At 44.7% G+C, this 18,134-nt stretch overlaps 1 protein-coding gene and 1 long non-coding RNA gene across 3 annotated transcripts in view; one reads left to right on the top strand and one right to left on the bottom strand.

Annotated features, from left to right (window-relative positions):
- Nucleotides 1–18,134, bottom strand: part of LOC117196481 (uncharacterized) — a 349,791-nt gene that overhangs the window by 215,592 nt on the left and 116,065 nt on the right. The window lies entirely within an intron of this gene.
- UST (uronyl 2-sulfotransferase) overlaps nucleotides 1–18,134 on the top strand; it is a 300,409-nt gene that overhangs the window by 172,321 nt on the left and 109,954 nt on the right. For both annotated transcript variants that reach the window (XM_049695384.1, XM_004263732.3), the window contains exons 4-5: nucleotides 954–1,033; nucleotides 11,381–11,534. In XM_049695384.1, coding sequence (XP_049551341.1) covers nucleotides 954–1,033; nucleotides 11,381–11,534 — 234 coding nt within the window. The remainder of the gene's footprint in view (nucleotides 1–953; nucleotides 1,034–11,380; nucleotides 11,535–18,134) is intronic.

The following is an 18,134-nucleotide window of genomic DNA, read 5'->3' as shown; positions in this document are numbered from 1 at the left end:
TGCTTGAGACAAACCTGGAGTTCCAGAGTCTGATTTTTTTTTATTGTTATTGCTATTATAGTTTACACATGAATGACCGTTTTTGTTTCCAGTTTTCAACTTGAACTATTTTATAAAATGTGAAGTGCTGCCCTTCTGATGTCTATCCAAAGTAGCAATTTTCAATGTGCTTCTTAAAAATTCCAGTGTGTCAGCTTTGATGGGGCAAATTAGAAAAGCTAAGGAAAGTGGAATTCAGGAAGTCAGGGAGTCATAAGAATGCTTGGAATTTCTAACAGATTTTACTAAACATTTTCTGTATCATGACATGTTCCAGAAGACCGTAACTGTTAGTTTATACAAATTAAAACTACTTTTTGCTTTGCTGATAACTGCAAATAAATAATTCAGATGACCACCCACCAAAAAACCGAGACTGTGTGTGTGTGTTTGGGGCGGGCCCGGGGGTGGGAGGATTGTGTGTTTCCTATGAAATACTTGCTTTGTAAATTTTATAATCAAAGAGAAAAATAATGAAATATTGCCTCATTTTATTCCCACTTTTCAATTCTGCAGAACTAGTTTCACATACTTCTGTATTTCCCAGTAAGATCATTATAGAAATGTAAAATAATAACCTGTCTTGGTTTGCCTTTAAAGGAGGGGATTAAAGGCATTTTCTTATTTTCATGTACAGCAACAGGCTGACTTCTCCAGCTAAAATTACTTAACCTGTAACTTTGTGTTCATGGTGGCAATCAGCTAAATTAAATACAGGACTATAACATTGGGATAGCTGTGTTTTATTTAGTAAGAAGCCTTATGTAAAGTTCATAAATGTTGCACAAAACACAGCTGTTTGGCCCTGGTCCAAGAGGTAATGAGGATCAAAAGAGTAGGGGAGATAACCTTTAGCTTAATATAGCTTGGTAAATTAGATCCTATATATGCTAATTTTGTACTTTTTTTAATAGATGGAACTGATTAAAAATATAAGTACTGCCGAACAGCCCTATTTATTCACTCGACATGTTCATTTCCTCAACTTCTCAAGGTAAGATATTTTCCAGTTTAATGGTTCTTTCTTTTCAGTACTTACTCTCCTTCTAACAAACAATTACTTTAAAATCTACCTTCATTTCCAAGGTAGTGTAATTGCCCTTCAAAAGGCATTTTTAATCCATTTATTTTTGCTGTAGAGGGATCAAAATTTGAAATATTTGGACAGAAGTTCATTTCTTTCTAGAATACTGATCTTAAATCTTGTGGAAACTTGAAATTATTTTTAATGAGAAGCCATTTGACATGATAGTTCTCTCTAAAAAAAAAAATTAGGTTTTGTATTGAAACAAAATAAGCAAGAGATGGATATTTTAGCAGACATATTTCATTGCACATTTTTATACAGTTTGAACTCTCACGGGACTCTGGCACTAACTTAGTGGTGGAATTATGTGTATTTTATAGGGTCCAAAACGTTAGGACCAGCCTCTCTACCTTTTTAATACTCCATTTGATTACTCTAAGCCTTGTGTGTTTGATGCTGGTGGGTATTCTAGAAACCTGCTTTTTTCTTCAGCTGCAGGGACCTTTTGATAATAATGCAAATCTTCAAATTTATGTGTTTAGACCCTTGACCTGTCAGGTTGCTAACTGCAAGTTCTGGGCAAGTTCCTCTCTTCCCCTGGAATCCATTAGCACAGGTGGCCTTGTCACTGTGCTAGGAGTTCTCAGATTCCTCCTCGAAGGCTGGCCTGTCTGAGCTCACAGTTGGTTTGGGCTGACAGAGCACTGGGTCCAGGGGCAGATCTGCTGACCAGCCCGGGACCCTGGGCCTCCCTCATCAGTCATCTGACCAGCACTTCCCTCACTGCTTTTCCCACGGGGATAACGGGACCTCATAGGCCCACAGGAGAGTCCTGCTAGCTGTGCTGACTTAATGGCCCCACGGGCCGGGCCACCAGGGAGGCCTGAGTTTGCACTGGGCAGGCACTTTGGCTGCCCAGCCCCAGGATGCCTAACAGTCTGCCGGGCTGGGAGAAGGTTTTAGCCTTCAAAGCACTTTCCTGCTGTGCAGCAGGCCCTGTGCAAATGAAGTGCAGAGAGAATGAGATTCAGCGAAGCAAGTTATTAAGCAGCAAAGGGAGTTGCTGCCTTATCTTTGAAAGCAAGTTTCCTCTGAAGTTTCCCCAGCCTGTCTGATACACAGGGTCCCCTCGGGGTGGTGAACAGGTGAGGAGGACACCTGCGGATTGCCCTCAGTGGCCCAGGGGAGCTGCGTGGGTCTCCAACCACATTTCTAAAGTGGCTTGTCACTGGACTGTTTGGGGTACGTGCCTTGCCTCTCACTTCCGGTGGGCCAAGAACATATAATTAGACATAATTAGATAACGAGGACTGGGTAGCTATTTGGGGCCTTGTGGTTTTTGGGTTTTTTTTTTGCGGTACGCGGGCCTCTCACAGTTGTGGCCTCTCCCGTTGCGGAGCCCAGGCTCCGGACGCGCAGGCTCAGCGGCCATGGCTCATGGGCCTAGCCGCTCTGCGGCATGTGGGATCTTCCCAGACCGGGACACGAACCCGTGTCCCCTGCATCGGCAGGCAGACTCTCAACCACTGCGCCACCAGGGAAGCCCGGGCCTTGTGTTTTATGACTTGTAGACGGCAGAGCACGGACCCTCTGACCCCTTGCTTCGCTCATGCGCTTCCTTCCGTCCTTCCTTTCTGCGTCACCCCTGACATCCTCAAACCTCATTCATTTCTTCTTCTTTTTTTAAAACTTTTTATTGGAGTATAGTTGATTTACAATGTTGTGTTAGTTTCAGGTGTACAGCAAAGTGAATCAGTTATACATATACATATATCCACTCTTTTTTAGTTTCTTTTCCCATATAGGTCATTACAGAGTATTGAGTTGAGTTCCCCATGCTATACAGTAGGTCCTTATTAGTTATCTGTTTAATATAAGTAGTGTGTATATGTCAATCTCAGTTTCCCAATTTATCCCTCCCCCTGCCCCTTACTCCCTGGGAACCATAAGTTTGTCAAACCTCATTCATTTACTCCTCTTGCTTCAAGGGCAAATCTTTACAACCCAAACAAACTGCAACACAACTAATTTTAATCAGGATGGTATAGCACTCTAACGACAAGCCAACACCAATATCTTAACTGGATCAGCAGAGCTGGGCACAGCCTGGTGACCGTATTTTATCATGGCCTACACTACCAAGGGTTTAATCTTGATTGATTTAGTTCTGAAAGAAAAAAAAAATGGTAAAGACCTTTTAGAAGACACCGCATTTCAGGAAGCAGTGTCAGCCTGGCTGTCAGGACCTCTGGGTGTCAGACCTTCCTGCTGACCATAGGCTCGGCGAACAGTTTAACCTTTTGAGGGCAGAGGGTCTCCGTTTTCCCATCTATAAAATAGGGACAGGGACAGTTCCTGCCCACCCCTGGTTTGTAGGGATGCTCTGAACACGTGAAGGAAAGCCTTCCAAGTTCTTGGAGAGAAGGATATTATGTGTATTCCAAGTGGCATTTAAAAGGCATTTCTGTAGAAGCCTCAGCCTGAGCCCCAAGTTTGGCTCCTGTCCCAGTGCAGCCTGGCAGTGTCTCTAATGTAACGCCTTGAGGACAGGGCCCCGCTCTCTCTGGTTTCTCCTCCCTCGATTCCACTTTGTTCAATTAAATACATACATATTGACGACCCTCTATCTCTGGACCCTGCGCTAGGACTGGGGCTTCTGCAGTGAACAAGAAATGCTGTCCATGCCTTCAGGGAACTGTAAGTTCTTCGTCCATTAAGGAAGAAGCAACAACGAAACATGATGAGCTTTAGGAGAAAGACTCAGTGGGTGTCCCCTAGGGGAAGTGGGAGGGCAGGACCCTCCCTGCTAGAGCAGGAGCCATTGCTGCTGGGCTGTGAGGGATGGTCCAGCTTTAGACAAACGCAGGGGAAGGGCACTGGTGGCCCAGGAGCCAGCCTGAGCAAAAACTGAACAAAGAGAAGGATGGAAAGGAATCCCGGAAATGGGAGCACAGCAGGAATGGAACAGTAGTGAAGAGTTTCAAGCAGGAAAAAGTAGAGACTGGCCTGTTGAGCTCGAAAAAACTCACGCTGACTATGGGTTCAATCTCATTTTCTCTTCCCATCCCACATGCACAAGGCCCGGGGCCTCAGCTACGAGACCTCCATAAGCATAAACAGAATGACACATTGAATTTTAATACATTACAAGAATATTACACTCATTGAACATGGGAATTTAAGCCATCAGCTTTTCTTTTTCAAGGGAATAGCTTTATTTAAGGAAAATTTCTTGGGTACAAATGGCAAACTGTGGGCATACAAGGAAAGCCCCCAAATACACAATTAATAGAGAAAAACAACTATGTTGGGACTTGTTTAGAGGGATTTCACATACTTTTAAAACTGAGGTCTGTATTTTGAATTATAAGGTATAGAGATAATTAAGCTGCTCTTAAGACACCTGCCCTGATCGTTGCTGACACGCATTGTTTCAAGATAATGAGGTTATTAAGAGAAGAATTGACGCTGCAACCTGATATTCTGTATTGATGCTTTATGTCTAAGTTTCCTTACATTCTTGACATGCAGCAAAACACTTGCTGGGAAGCGGCATGTAAGAATGAAAGTCTAACCTTCCCAACACCTTCTTTTGTACATTTATGTTCTGAACTCTTGAAGTGTACGGCATTATACCAAAATGAATCACCCCTTATGTTTTTTCTCCATTAAGTATGGCATTCTTGTCTGGAATTTAGATACTCTGAGTGATGTAAAATTCTTTCCTGTGAGTTTTTGGTGATTCAATAAGTTTCATTTATTCATAACCTAGGCATCTTGTCCTGTCCCATTTTTTCTCTTTTTTTTTTTAGACCTAGAAGGAACACTTTCTCCATATCCATTTTTATTAATTCAACCATAGAAAGCAATACTATCAGACCAAAAGAGTGCTTTTGTAGTTGCCTCGGGGAAGGCTCCCTGCCAGAGGAGATAAACACTACGAGGTCAGCAGAAACCTCAGATCAATTTGGGTTCGTGAGGTTTTCCACTGCTCTTTGGTTTTTGAGCTACCTGAAAGTTCAGGCCAGACAGGTGTTTTTCACCTGGTCTACCTGGAGAAGTGAGTCAAAATTACCTCGGCCTAAAAGATGCTACTCTTTGTTGTGATGTTTAAGTAGGATGTTTAATATTTTTGTACTCTGGTTTCATGTGTCTGTTCCCAGTTGTTGAAGTCACCTAAAGAATTAGAATTTTTGAAAAAGTTCCGCTTCCCAACATCACCTCTTTAAGTATGTCTTAGATCATCAAGACTGTGACAGACAATTCAATTTGTCTTCCCCCCCTCCTGCCCTGTTTTGTTTTCTAAGATTATTTTTTGACAGTGGGGGGGAAGTAATTTTTTTCCAATCTACATTTCCCCTCGACCCCCAACTTGGGTCTTGCAGGGAAAACACTGTGAAGGTTTGTGTCAGAGCGCCATGCTATGAAAATAGCCCAAGCAAATTATGAGATATCAATACACTAACTGATCTCAAACTACCACTACTCTTAACCTTTTTCCGTGTCTCTTCCTTTCTCACCCATGACCCCCTTACCCTTCTTTGTGTCCATTTCTCTTTCCTTATTTGTCTCTGATGGTGGCTCCAATGCCAAAACTAACTTGCAAAAGCAAAACATTTAAAAATCAATCAATCGCTGCAGAAGTAAGTAGGGTGTGATGTGCAAGGACACGATGTGAGTTTTGGACACTTTCTTTCTTCCCTTGAAGGGAGGTCTTAGTTACTGATGTGAACAAAGTCTGCCCTCTGATGGCATCATTTAACAAAACAAATCCGATCTCGCTAATTCCATAATTCAAACGGGTTTCCACATCTTATTTCTAAATGTTGACTTTGTTTTCATTCTCATTAGCAAAGTCATCCATTTTAATTGTGTCCTGCAAATCTTTTGTAATAGTGACAGACACCTCAAGCTCTGAAGAGAGCGTCAAAATAAAACTGATATTAGCGCTTAGTGAATGCTATCTTTACCTGCTTAGAGCCCAGAAGTTTGATTTTCAGAATAAGAGTCTTCTCTCAGTTTATCCTGTGAAGACATGGCTGGACTTATCTTCCGGAAATGGCGCTCTCCGCCTCCCTTTTCTCTTTTCCCTTCACAGCAGGTGGACTCTGCTGCCCCGTGAGCCCCCACTCGTGGCTGGCCCGTCAGGGCGTGGTGTGATCTGGACTTGCCCTGAGCCCACCTCCCTGCACACCACGAAGGGCTTCCTCCTTGTTGTCTATTGGCTTCCATCAAGTCATCTTCCTCTCCCAGCAGGAACCTTAACTCCAGTGTCCCAGCTGCCCCACCCTCACTCAGCAGAAGCCCCCACCTCTCTTCCCTCAGGACACTCAGGGAGCAGAGAGTAGCTCAGCCTCTGCTTGCGTTTCGTGATGGGAGGCTCTGTCCTGGGTACCAAGGACCAAAGTGTCCACTGAATGAGGTGGTGAGGATGGAGGGTGGCCCTTCCACCCCGTTGCAGCAAATGACCATTAATTAACCATCTTGCCCCTCCTCCGCCCACAGGCAGCCCTCATGCTGCCCCCCAAACAACTATATCCTTTTCCACGGTGGCCTTTCTCTCACTTCAAAGTGTCTCCTTCCTCACTGCCAGGGATCAAAGCATGGGCCACTAGCCTGGGGACACTCTTCCTTTTTTGATATGGGTGACAGCGCAGGAATAACCTCTACTTTTAGGCCAGAGGTGAAAGATACAGATATACTTTCAGTAGGATGGAAATTGCCAGGGGTAAGGAGGAAGGAGGGCAACGGGACTTACTGTTTACTGGGCACAGAATTTCAGCTGGGGATGATGAGAAGATTCTGGAGTTGGATGATGGTGATGGTGGCACAGCAGTGTGAATGTACTTGATGCCACTGAACTGGACCCTTAAAACTGGCAGAAAGGGTAAATTTTATGTTACGTGTATTTTAGCACAAGTAAAAATTATATATATGTATACTTTCAAAAGCTGTTTGCACTCATAGAAAACTCTACTGTAGTAGGAGGACAAAATAGTCTTAACTCTCTAGAATAATTTTTTTTCACTTTCATGCTTTATTGAAAGTAAAATATGAATCAAGGACAGGTATTGGTAAGCAGGTTACGTCTCTAAAGAATTACTTTTAGTTCAGAGCAGAATGTTGTCCCATCTCTCATGATACAAATCCTTTGCGGACCAATGCATCTGGTATGAAACTCAAGGCAATATAACAGAACTTTATTCCCTCCCGTGCCTATAAATCTCATGTGTAAACATGATTTACTGATACTGCTACTAAACTTTTTCAGTCTTTACTTGCCCATTTCCCCCCCACCCCCCTTAAATATAAAATTTGAAACATTTCCTTCAAGTCTGATGGCCTTCAGTGCAATCTGCTATATTTGACATAAGGCATTTGGGGACGGTCACTTTTGAATGGTTTTCTGCCTTGTAGAGGAGTCATGCATATAGTTTTGGCCTTAAGTCTTGTTATTTAATACATGCAGTAACGGCCCAGGAAGAATATCATCTGCAATCTGATGAAATTCTCTCCCAAGGGCTTTGTGTAGCTACTGGGAGGTGACTAGTGTTGCTTGAAGGGTTTGATCCATGGAGGTAGCTGTGTGGGGCGAATGGTGAAGAAAATCCTCAGAATGAGATATTCAGGAATGCATGGGAGAAGTGAGAACCATGCGGTTATTATTTCTAGAGAATTATGTCCTGCTTTGGACCTTCATCTTCTCATCAAAAAGCCAAAAACAGAATATGGTAAATTTGCAGCCGGTCAGAAGGAGACCCACAGGGGTAATTAAAGAGTTGGTAAATATGACCTATGAACAGATATCAGTGAAATTGGAAATACCTGCTATTTTAGGATGCCTGGAAAGAGCTCGAAATATGCTGTGGTTATTGTGGTGACCAAGGGCGAAGAGGGGGTGTTGTTAAGCGAAAGACAAAATATGACCTGACTCTCCTACTCTCCAGTACATGCAAAGCACAGAACCTCTCATCAGCTGTGGTCAGCTCAGGTTTTTAAAAAACTTGGTAAAGATGAAATTAGAGCTATAGATTATAAAATTAAGGGAAATGAATCTCAAGACAAATGCTAAAGGGATTTCAAAAAGAAACACATGGCCTTCCCTGGTGGCGCAGAGGTTGGGAGTCCGCCTGTTGATGCAGGGGACACGGGTTCGTGCCCCAGTCCGGGAAGATCCCACATGCCGTGGAGCGGCTGGGCCCGTAAGCCATGGCCGCTGAGCCTGCGCGTCCGGAGCCTGTGCTCTGCAACGGGAGAGGCCACAACAGTGAGAGGCCCACGTACCGCAAAAAAAAAAAAAAGAAAAAAAGAAAAGAAAAAGAAACACATGCAAGAGAACCCTAAAGGAGCTGAGAAGGCTTAAAGTTGTAAAAGCATCTGAAGAGAAGCTGATCCTTTGTGTCGAGTGGATCAAACCAAAGGAAACGTGCACAGAAGGAAGATTAGGAATTTTGGTTGAGCGTAACAAGGACGCCTCAACTGATGGGCTTCACAGGGAGGCTGTGGAATCTCCTCTCAAGGGTTTTAAAAAAATAAGGCAGAGCGTTGTGCTTCCTGGGAAGGCGGGGGAGGGGCGGGGGGAACAGTCAGTTCAGGTGACCCAGAGACCTTCCAAGGGTGAGCTGGACTTCTGACCAGAATTTTAAAATTACTGAGAGAAGACAAACTGTTCCTGAGAGAGGATGGGATGAGAGTGGGACATTTTTCCCTTCTCAAGCCCAGGGACACATGGGTGGTGTTTGGCCCCTTTTGTGTAACTGACATGTCACCCCAGGTTTTGCCAGTTTGGGAAGGAGCTGTGTGTCCTAGAAAAAGGATGAGGGTTGGTGGTCTGAAACCATTATTACTGTCATTTTCTGGAAGAGGAAAGTTGTGTATCAGATACCTCTCTCACAGTTAGAAATTTCTAGAGAGGCTATTGCAGTATCTGATACTATTTGACAATAAATTCCTATATTGTCTAAAACTTCTTCTGGAAATCTTGCATTGGGTCACAATGTGCACACAGGAGCAGGTCGCCCCGGCTCGACAAGCCTTGTCATTCTTCTCACCTACAGCCTTCAGTGGAAGGTGGCTGTGACCAGGCTGAGAAAACCATCTCGTAGTGGGCAGCCGTGCATGGACTCACCGCACCAGGCGGTTCTGCTAATTGGCGGTAATAGTCATTCTTCACATGACCATGGAAGCACAGTTGAGGTTTTTAATAGCATGTTGCCATTTGAGGGTTGAATTGCATTCTCATCTGGTATGCAGGCTTTGTCTTTCTAATCCCTAACCCTGTTACTTTAGTTGCTATTTATCATAGATATGAAACCCAATTTAATTAAAAAGAGGAGGATACATCCAGGATATGGTGGTTAGCCGTGGTTGGCACAGCTGATTTCTGGAACTAGTTAGTTGTTCGCCCAGCTGCGTGAACGTCACCTTGTGTACATCTGGGATCTGACAAAGAGTCGTGTTGGCATGGCTAACCCTGCTCCTGAGTGGTGTGTTTTCCGATGTGGTGTATTCGAGGAGTCCAGAATCGCACTCACGCATCCTGGCGCCTGAAATCACACCACTGGAGAGTCATCCCTCCTTGTGCCTTTGGAGTCTTCTCTCTGAAGATTCTCTTTTAAAATGCAAAGACCTGGAGGGACTTCCCTGGCAGTCCAGTGGTTAAGACTTCGCCTTCCGATGCAGGGGGTGTGGGTTTAATCCCTGGTTGGGGAGCTAAGATCCCACGTGACTCGTGGCCAGAAACCCAAAACATAAAACAGAAGCAATATTGTAACAAATCCAATAAAGACTTAAAAAATTGTCCACATTCAAAAAACCCAAAAAAACCTGGGGAAAGCATTCTGTGTATCAATACACAAAAAACGATTGGTGGCTCGTTATGTCTACTTTCCTTTACCACAGAGCCCTGTGATAGTGGTGGAAACTTGCAAACTCAGAAACATCCACTCATGGTGTCTTCTAAGACCATGCCTTCATTGGTTGAGCACCTACTGTGTGCCACACACTGTCTAAAGGACATTGTTCCTGGCTTCTGGAGGCCCATAGTCTAATGGGAGAGGCAGACATGTACACACAGAGTGGAGAGAGCATTTGAGCCAGAGGAGGGAGGGATCGACATGAGGATGGGAGCCAACTGCGGAAGGATGTGACGGTGATTCTGGGCTGGGTCTTCAAAGGTGAACAGTCTGCCAGCTGGAGAGGTGGCAGCAGGATCGTGTCAGTTTGTTTTCTCTGAGCTCTTTCTGACCCCTGACAGAATGTCTAGGCATCCTCATCGGAAGGTCACGGGGTGAGAGAAGCCTGTAGGTCCCTCAGGAGGTCCCCAGAGCAAGACCCAGAGCCTGGAGAGTTCTCCCAGGCCCTTCAGGGTCACTGCTTTCAGGCAGTTCAAAGAGAAAGGGGAGGAATCCGTAAGACCAATTCAACCAACCTAATCCTTTTGCCTGGTGAAGGCCTCGCTCTTGGGCCACAATTCAGTGCATTTGTCTACTCCCTTTGCGGAAGGAATTAAAATGGCACACTTAGATATTTGCTTTATTTTTATCTAAAACTCCTTGCCATCATTTGAGGATAATTATATTGATTTTTGTTGTGTTCATGTTATCCGTTACACTGTTATTTTTCTCAGCTTTGGAATCTTCTTTCCATGGTTCAGAGCACAGATTCTGGAGTCAGACTGCCTGGGTTCATATCCGGGCTCAGCCACAAGTTACGAGCTCCCTGCCTCCGTTTCCCCCGTATAAATGGGGATAATTATGATTTCTACTCCACTGAGGTGTGGGGAGGGTTCGGTGAGTCGGTTACAAAGTATTTACAGCAAGGTGAACAGGGAGCGTTTCATAAATGTTGGCTGTTATTATCCACTTCCTGCAGAGCCCCTTATCTGAGACTGTTTGAATTAGAATGTAGAATAAGTACCATTTCACCCAACGAGGCTTTCGGAATTTACCAGGCAGTCAAAACATTCCATGAGGGCCGGTGGAAATACAACACCCAGTTCAGCGTGGCCCTGCCCTCAGGAACCTGCAGCCTCCTGAGAAAAGGAGACCGTACCTATACCTTCACGTTGACAAATACCGCAGTTTGCACAGCCCTCACCGCCTCTCAGCAGGTACCTGGACAGGCACCTCCCGCAGGATACTAGGTGCCCATCAGGAAACACTGCTTGCTGATTAGTTTGTGCACTGGCACCTGAGCGGACAGGGTCTTCTGATGATGATGTATTAACCTAGAGGGGAGCCAGTATCTAAGTGGGCTTGATTTTCCTCCAGAAGTGATGGCTTGTAACCAGCTCCATGTTTGTATGCGTCATAGGTTTGGAGGAGACCAGCCTGTCTACATCAACATCATTAGAGACCCTGTCAACCGGTTTTTATCTAACTATTTTTTCCGTCGATTTGGAGACTGGAGAGGAGAACAGAATCACATGATCCGTACCCCCAGCATGAGGCAGGAAGAGCGCTACCTGGTAAGTCCTGTCACATCGAAGAGCTGGTCCCTCCCCTCCCCGTGGCCGTCCTGTCCACGAGCTCCATGTGATGAGGGCACGTCCTCAGGGAGCAAGATTTTGCCAGTGAAAAATTAATTTTCCAGATGACCCAGATCTTAACGAACATTTTCTCAAATGACTTTCTAATCTTGTTTTCCTCAGTTTGTCTTTAGAGCTAGGTTTTAGGCCCCAGAGAAGAAATAGTCTTTCCCAGGGAATCCTGACCAGTACTATTGTCGTTTTGGTGTGTTTGGGGATTTCTCTTAAAAGGTCACAAAATACTGTCTCATACTTCATGCCATTCAGTTCCCGTGACAGTCCCATGAGGGAGGGGTATTTTCAGACGAGAACCCTGAGATTCCAAAAGGATGTGAGCACAGCCATGACTGACTGTTTCCAGGTCCTCTGACTCCAAGTCCAAGGTCCTTTCCACCAGAGCACAACAGAATCCGGCATCTTGGCAAAATCAGTTTGCCTTTCGGGACCTTGTTTGGGGACCCTCAGCTTCATAGGGATGTTCATTTTGATCCCAGTAATTGTTTCCACAGCTTGGAGTTGGTAACAGATGGAAGTATTGCATCTGGCCGCCAGCACCAGAATAAACGATGCGTTTCCCACTAGTTTGTGACCTAGATTGACAAACACTTGCAGAGTGGCTTAGAGCCTCAGCCACTAAAGTGTTAAAGAGGCTGAAATGCTGGTCCCTGTGTCTGAGAGAGCCTGTCAGGTCCACCCAGACTGTCCCGGGCTGTCAGGCACAGCAGAAAGAGAAGGATGTGTGGAGGGCTCTGTGCAGATCTGCTTCCACGGCTGGCATGTAACACAGAGCCCATGGCCACCGCTGGTGTGTGCGCAGCAGCATCCTCGAGCTAAAGAAGAGTATCGTTAGTCACGGTTCCAGCACAACGCCAGAACTTCTGTTTCCTCATTTGATTTTAAAAAGCATGATAACCGTATGTGTTTGGAGGATGGAGCATTTTTCGATAATGTCACTTTCATGTCTTAAAATTCACAATTAGAGTTGAGAAAACTGAGATACACAGAAGTTAAGGATCGTGTCCAGTGCTACACAACTAGTTATAGATGGGCCATCACTAGCGACCAAGGCTTTTCACTCACCATTTAGCATTTGTTCAGCTACCTAATGCTTCAGTGAAATGTTCTGATGGTATATTTTTAAAGTGACTTTTATTTCTTTTTCTTTTTCACTTTTGATGGCAAAAACTCTGATCTTTTTCTTTAAAATACATGTTATGAATATGGCTCTGTATTTTTTTATTCAATGGCAAGTACATATTCAGAGTATAGAACCACTTACTAGAGGAATAATGTCTTTATAGTTTGTATTGGACCTGATTAGCATTATATGTTTTTTTGAAACATGTAATCAAAATATACTACAAAGTTTCTGGCTCAATCCGATACTACAGAAGTTAGAACCGAGTGTAGCAGAAGGTGCTGAAAAACCAAAGATATGAAAACAAGTTTTATGAATCCCACTCTTCAAATATTAATGTAGGTAATAAGTAAATTCATAGTCTACCAGAAAGTGAAAAGTGATTCGGGAAAGTGGATGGGCAGTCCCAGGGATCCATCATGCAGCGGGAGAGATGAGGGACAGGCTGCCATGCGATGTTGATAAGCAGGTCAGGGAAGGCATTGCATCTGGCATATAAGCAGCAATTAGAATGAGAAGTGGAATTGGTCACTCGGTCGGTTGGGAGAATGCAGCTCCAGGTGGAGGGGGCAGCTGGACCAAAGGCCTGGAGTGGGCACTTGTGTGCTCATTCAGAAATCAGCAGGGAGAACAGAGTGGCTGGTATAGAGTGAGGTGTGGGGAGAGGGAAGTGGCAGGTAAGTCTTGGAGACCACAGATCATATAAGGCCCTGTGAGGCACTGCAGTAACTTTGAGTTGGGAAGTAACATGAATAACCCGAAATCGTTCACACCCTTTTTTATTGAAGTATAGTTGATTTAAAATGTTGTGTTAATTTCTGCTGTACAGCAAAGTGACTCATTTATACATATTTATGCACTCTTTTTTTAATATCCTTTTCCATCGTGGTTTATCATAGGATACTGAATATAGTTCTCTGTGTTATATGGTAGGACCTTGTTGTTTATTCATTTCGTATAGAATAGCTTACATCTGCTAACCCCAATCCCCCACTACATCCCTCCCCCAAACCCCTCCCCCTTGGCAACCACCAGTCTGTTCTCTATGTCCATGAGTCTGTTTCGTAGATACATTCATTTGTGTCATATTTTAGATTCCACATATAAGTGATATCATATGGTATTTGTCTTTCTCTGTCTGACTTACTTCACTTAGTATGATAATCTCTAGTTGCATCCATGTTGCTGCAAATGACATTATTACATTCTTTTTTATGGCTGAGTAGTATTCCATTGTATATATGTACCACAACTTCTTTATCCATTCATCTGTTGATGGACATTTGGGTTGTTTCCATGTCTTGGCTATTGTGAATAGTGCTGCTATGAACATAGGGGTGCATGTGTCTTTTTGGATTAGAGTTTTGTCTGGATGTATGCCCAGGAGTGGGATTGCTGGATCATATGGTAATTCTATTTTTAGTTTTCTGAGGAACCTCCATACTGTTTTCCATAGTGGCTGTACCAACTTATATTCCCACCAACAGTGTAGGAGAGTTCCCTTTTCTCCAAATCGTCTCCAGCATTTGTTATTTGTAGACTTTTTAATGATGGCCATTCTAACCGGTGTGAGGTGGTACCTCGTTGTAGTTTTGATTTGCATTTCCCTAATAATTAGCGATGTTGAGCATCTTTTCAGGCACCTATTGGCCATTTGTACTTCTTCTTTGGAGAAATGTCTACTTAGGTCTTCTGCCCATTTTTTGATTGGGCTGTTTGCTTTGTTGTTGTTGAGTTGTATGAGGTGTTTTTATATTTTGGAAATTAAACCCTTGCCGCAAATTGTACACACCTTAATCAGTGATTCTTTCCCCCGTATCTCCACTAAAAAGCAGAGCCCTCCTCCCAGCAGGGGACGTGTCATCTCATGAGCCTTCAAACATCCTCAGCAATTCTCCCCCTTCTTTCTGGGAGTCAGGGCTCCTCCCTGCTGCTCTAGACCTGTATCTGACACCTGGGTGCTTGTTCTGAAGTCTCACAAGCCTCCTCACACTCAAAGTTTCCAGGAGTTCTATTGAAAATGGGGTCTGTGGGATGGAGACCCCAAAGTTGTGCAGTGCACAACCTACACAGCTGTACATGGATGTCCCAATATTCTTCTTCAGTGCTCCCACCAGGTTCTACGCTGGCTGGCCATGTCATTTCTCTGGGTGATATAATGTCTTCACGTCTCTTCTGTCCTCCCAACAGCCTATAAGCTCTTTGAGGACAAGATAAGATCAGAGTTCCATCTATGTCCTTGGTACTCAGAAGAGGGGCTGAATTAGTAGAAGCCTCAATACACCACTTAATCAATAAAATAAACAACAACAAAAATATGAATACAGTTATAATGTAGTTAATATGGAGTTGGGGGAATCTTCTACGTTTTCCTACCCTGTCATCCTGTAAATCATTCCACATAACATAGTCTTCACACAAACAATAAGTTGTAATCATTAGCGAGAGAAATTGTGTAAACATGCGAGAAAAAACTCATGGTTTAGTCTTTTTTTTTAAAGCCCATAAAATGTTGAAAGTTGGGAATGGAGGCAACTCATATTTTTGAAGAGCCTTTATGCTGTGATATGAGAGATTCCAGGGAAATTTCCCTGCCTGGAATTCTACCCTTAGAGATTTGCAGGGGCCCCCGTTCCAAATGTAAAGCACTGTGTCCTGGGAAGGGCCGGTGTCAGATGAGCTCAGCTCATTCCTTGGCAAGACCCCAGCAGGAGAGCACTGGGCTCCCAAAAGCAGCAGAGGGAGAAATCAGGGGAGCAGGAGTGGAGAGGGGCCCCAGGGACACGTGACTCCTTTATGATCCAGCTCCAGCCTGACCCCGTTAGCAGGGCTGTTTTCTTGTTCAAAGGATGGTTTGTTTATTTGGAAGAAGACAGTCTACAGCCTTTTTTTTTAATAGCTGAAACTTTTCATTCCATCTCCTTGGTCCCATCAGACCCTTGAAATAAAACTGCCCCCTTTCAGAGCCTGTCCTCATTTTGGCAAGCCTGGGTGGTCAGTTGTTTCACTCAAAAGAGGGTGTTGTTTGTGTCTCGCTGGGGTGCAGGGCAGCTGTGAGGAGACCTGGTCCCCTCAGTGAGGCCCCGCCTGGGCGTGAGGGCCCAAAAGGGGATGCACGCAGGGTGACCCTGCACCAGAGGGGGCAAGCAGGGCAGGCCACCCCCTCGGGGGACCTCGCGGCGAGGCCTCTCTCTGCTCGCTACACCACACAGAGTCACGGGGGTGGGGGGGGCGCCCGAAACGGGTCCACTGATGTCCCCACATGATTCCAGATCTCAGCGCTCCAAAGCCACTTGCTTTATCCAGTTGCCAAAAATCAGGCAGCTCTGCTCCTGGCCGTGAGCCTTGCAGAGCTGCTTAGCATACAGCTGAGAGAGGGCCGGGGCCTCTGGGGCTGAAATATTATCATCTCTGATGCTGGGTGGTTGGGAAGAAAATGGAAAAGGGCGCAGGGATCGTAGGATTCGCAGGGTCCCTGGAGGTCGGTCATGAGGAACCTCTCATTTCACAGATGTAGGAACAGGGCCTGGGTCTAGTGATGGGTTAGGGGTCCTGCCAGGCGTAGAGGCTGTCCTGACTCCACCGCTGTGTTGCTGGATCACTTGGACCTTATGTTTGACTTCCTGAATGGTAAAGGGAGAGGAGGACTGGGCCGAGTTCCATGCTTTTTGAGCAAAATCATTTTGTCTGACACATCTTTACAAAGACATAGCTGTTACAACAATTTTTTTCAAACACCCAAGCATCTTATAGCTGTTTTCCATATTTTCTGGAAACAATTAGATTTTTCTAAAAGTTTCTGTTTCTTCCGAAACCAATCTTCACTTGTATTTATCAGGAAATAATTTTACAATAAATTATTGCTAGAACGGATACAAATTCAACTTATAGCAGCCACGCTGTGAAAAGGCAATTCTCTTAGGCTCATTTCTCTTTGTCCAGAGCCAGAGTGCAGATGTAGCTGCGTCCTTTTTCGGTTTTCGACTCAGGAGGTGGGGTAGATCTGAGCCCAGGCACACTTTGACACGTTCCAGCACTTGCGACTCTTCTCCAGCTGGAGTTCAGGCTGCGTTATTTCCAGGGCAGGGAAATACCTGGCACCCAGAATGCAGTTAATGAGAATGAATGTCTGCTCATGAAGAGCAACTGTTGTGATTTACAAGCAAGGGGGGAGAATCTCATTCCTGCCGAAGCCACTCCCTTTTCCAGTCCATGAGTTTCCAGTCACCTGCCATTTCTACTCTGTCAGTTACACGTGTGTGATTTGTGCTTGTTGCTTGCCTAAAACCTGGCCTGAGAAAGTTTCATGGTAAAATATTCTGCAGAGACAGCACTTAGCACTTTCAGACTCCAAAAAATACCAAGTTGGGCTCCTTACCCAAACTTACTGCAACTTCACCAGACCATCCTTCACTAGGTGACCCTCCATTTGCAGAGCAGGAAGAGGGAGGAGGGCATTTTCCCAGGGAGAAAACTGCCTCTGTGATACTGTTTATTCATCTTGGCTATAAAGCGTGGAAAGTAATGCATGTTTGAAAAAAAAAAGATGGTAATTTACAGCTTCTTAATTCATAAAGAATTCAGTAAATCATGTTGGCCCATTTGGATTCTGGAGAAGCCTGAACACTGGCCAGCGTCAGCAAAAATTTTCAGAAAGCTATGCATTTTAATCTGCTTGAAAGCTTTGGAGTCTGAGCATCCTTTAGCTTTGGAAGTGTATGTATGAGATACTCGTTTCTGGAAATTTCCACTCAGTCCTGACTGGCTGAGGCCATCCTGGGAATGAAACCTCAGGCTGTGCCTTCATCCCTAGAGCATCATTTTTCTTAAAGGAAGAAAACGAATAAGGGATTTGGATCATCTGCTTTCTACGTATTTCAGTAAACATCTCTGTTTTCCAAATCTTTGAAGGTAAGAAAGTTCTTTGTCTCCAACTAGGTCACATTTGGCTTATGATTGCAGGCTGAGCTAACGGCCCAGGACATGGTGTACTTAGGTTGCGCTCTCGGCTGCCCTAGCTGGGTGACTCAGCCAGTGATTTAGCCTTTGCAAACCTTACTCTTCTCATCTGTACAATGGGAACATATTACCTTGCCTGTATCACAGGCTTCTTGAGAAGATCAATTGAACATTCTATACAGAGGTGCTTTGAAAGCTGAAACTTTACAAAACACGTTTCAGCATTGATGCTTTCACACCCCTGTCTCTATCAGTGGCTCCACGAGACCACTTTTTTCTGTAGATCCAGGGAGCTTGTCTCCTCCGGGGAGCCAGCAGGGGCTGCTGTTCTCTTGTGGCTCAGGCCACTCTGGGCCGTGTCCTGAACCGTCAGGTCCATGTGGCTTCTGCTGAGATCTCAGATAGCCCCACTAGACCCCTTCTCCTGGGAATCCGTTTCTAAG

This window comes from Orcinus orca, chromosome 12 (assembly GCF_937001465.1).
Source record: "Orcinus orca chromosome 12, mOrcOrc1.1, whole genome shotgun sequence".
Lineage (NCBI taxonomy): Eukaryota > Metazoa > Chordata > Mammalia > Artiodactyla > Delphinidae > Orcinus > Orcinus orca.
Note: the sequence above shows the minus strand (reverse complement) of the source record. Positions and strands in the feature narration are given on the sequence as shown.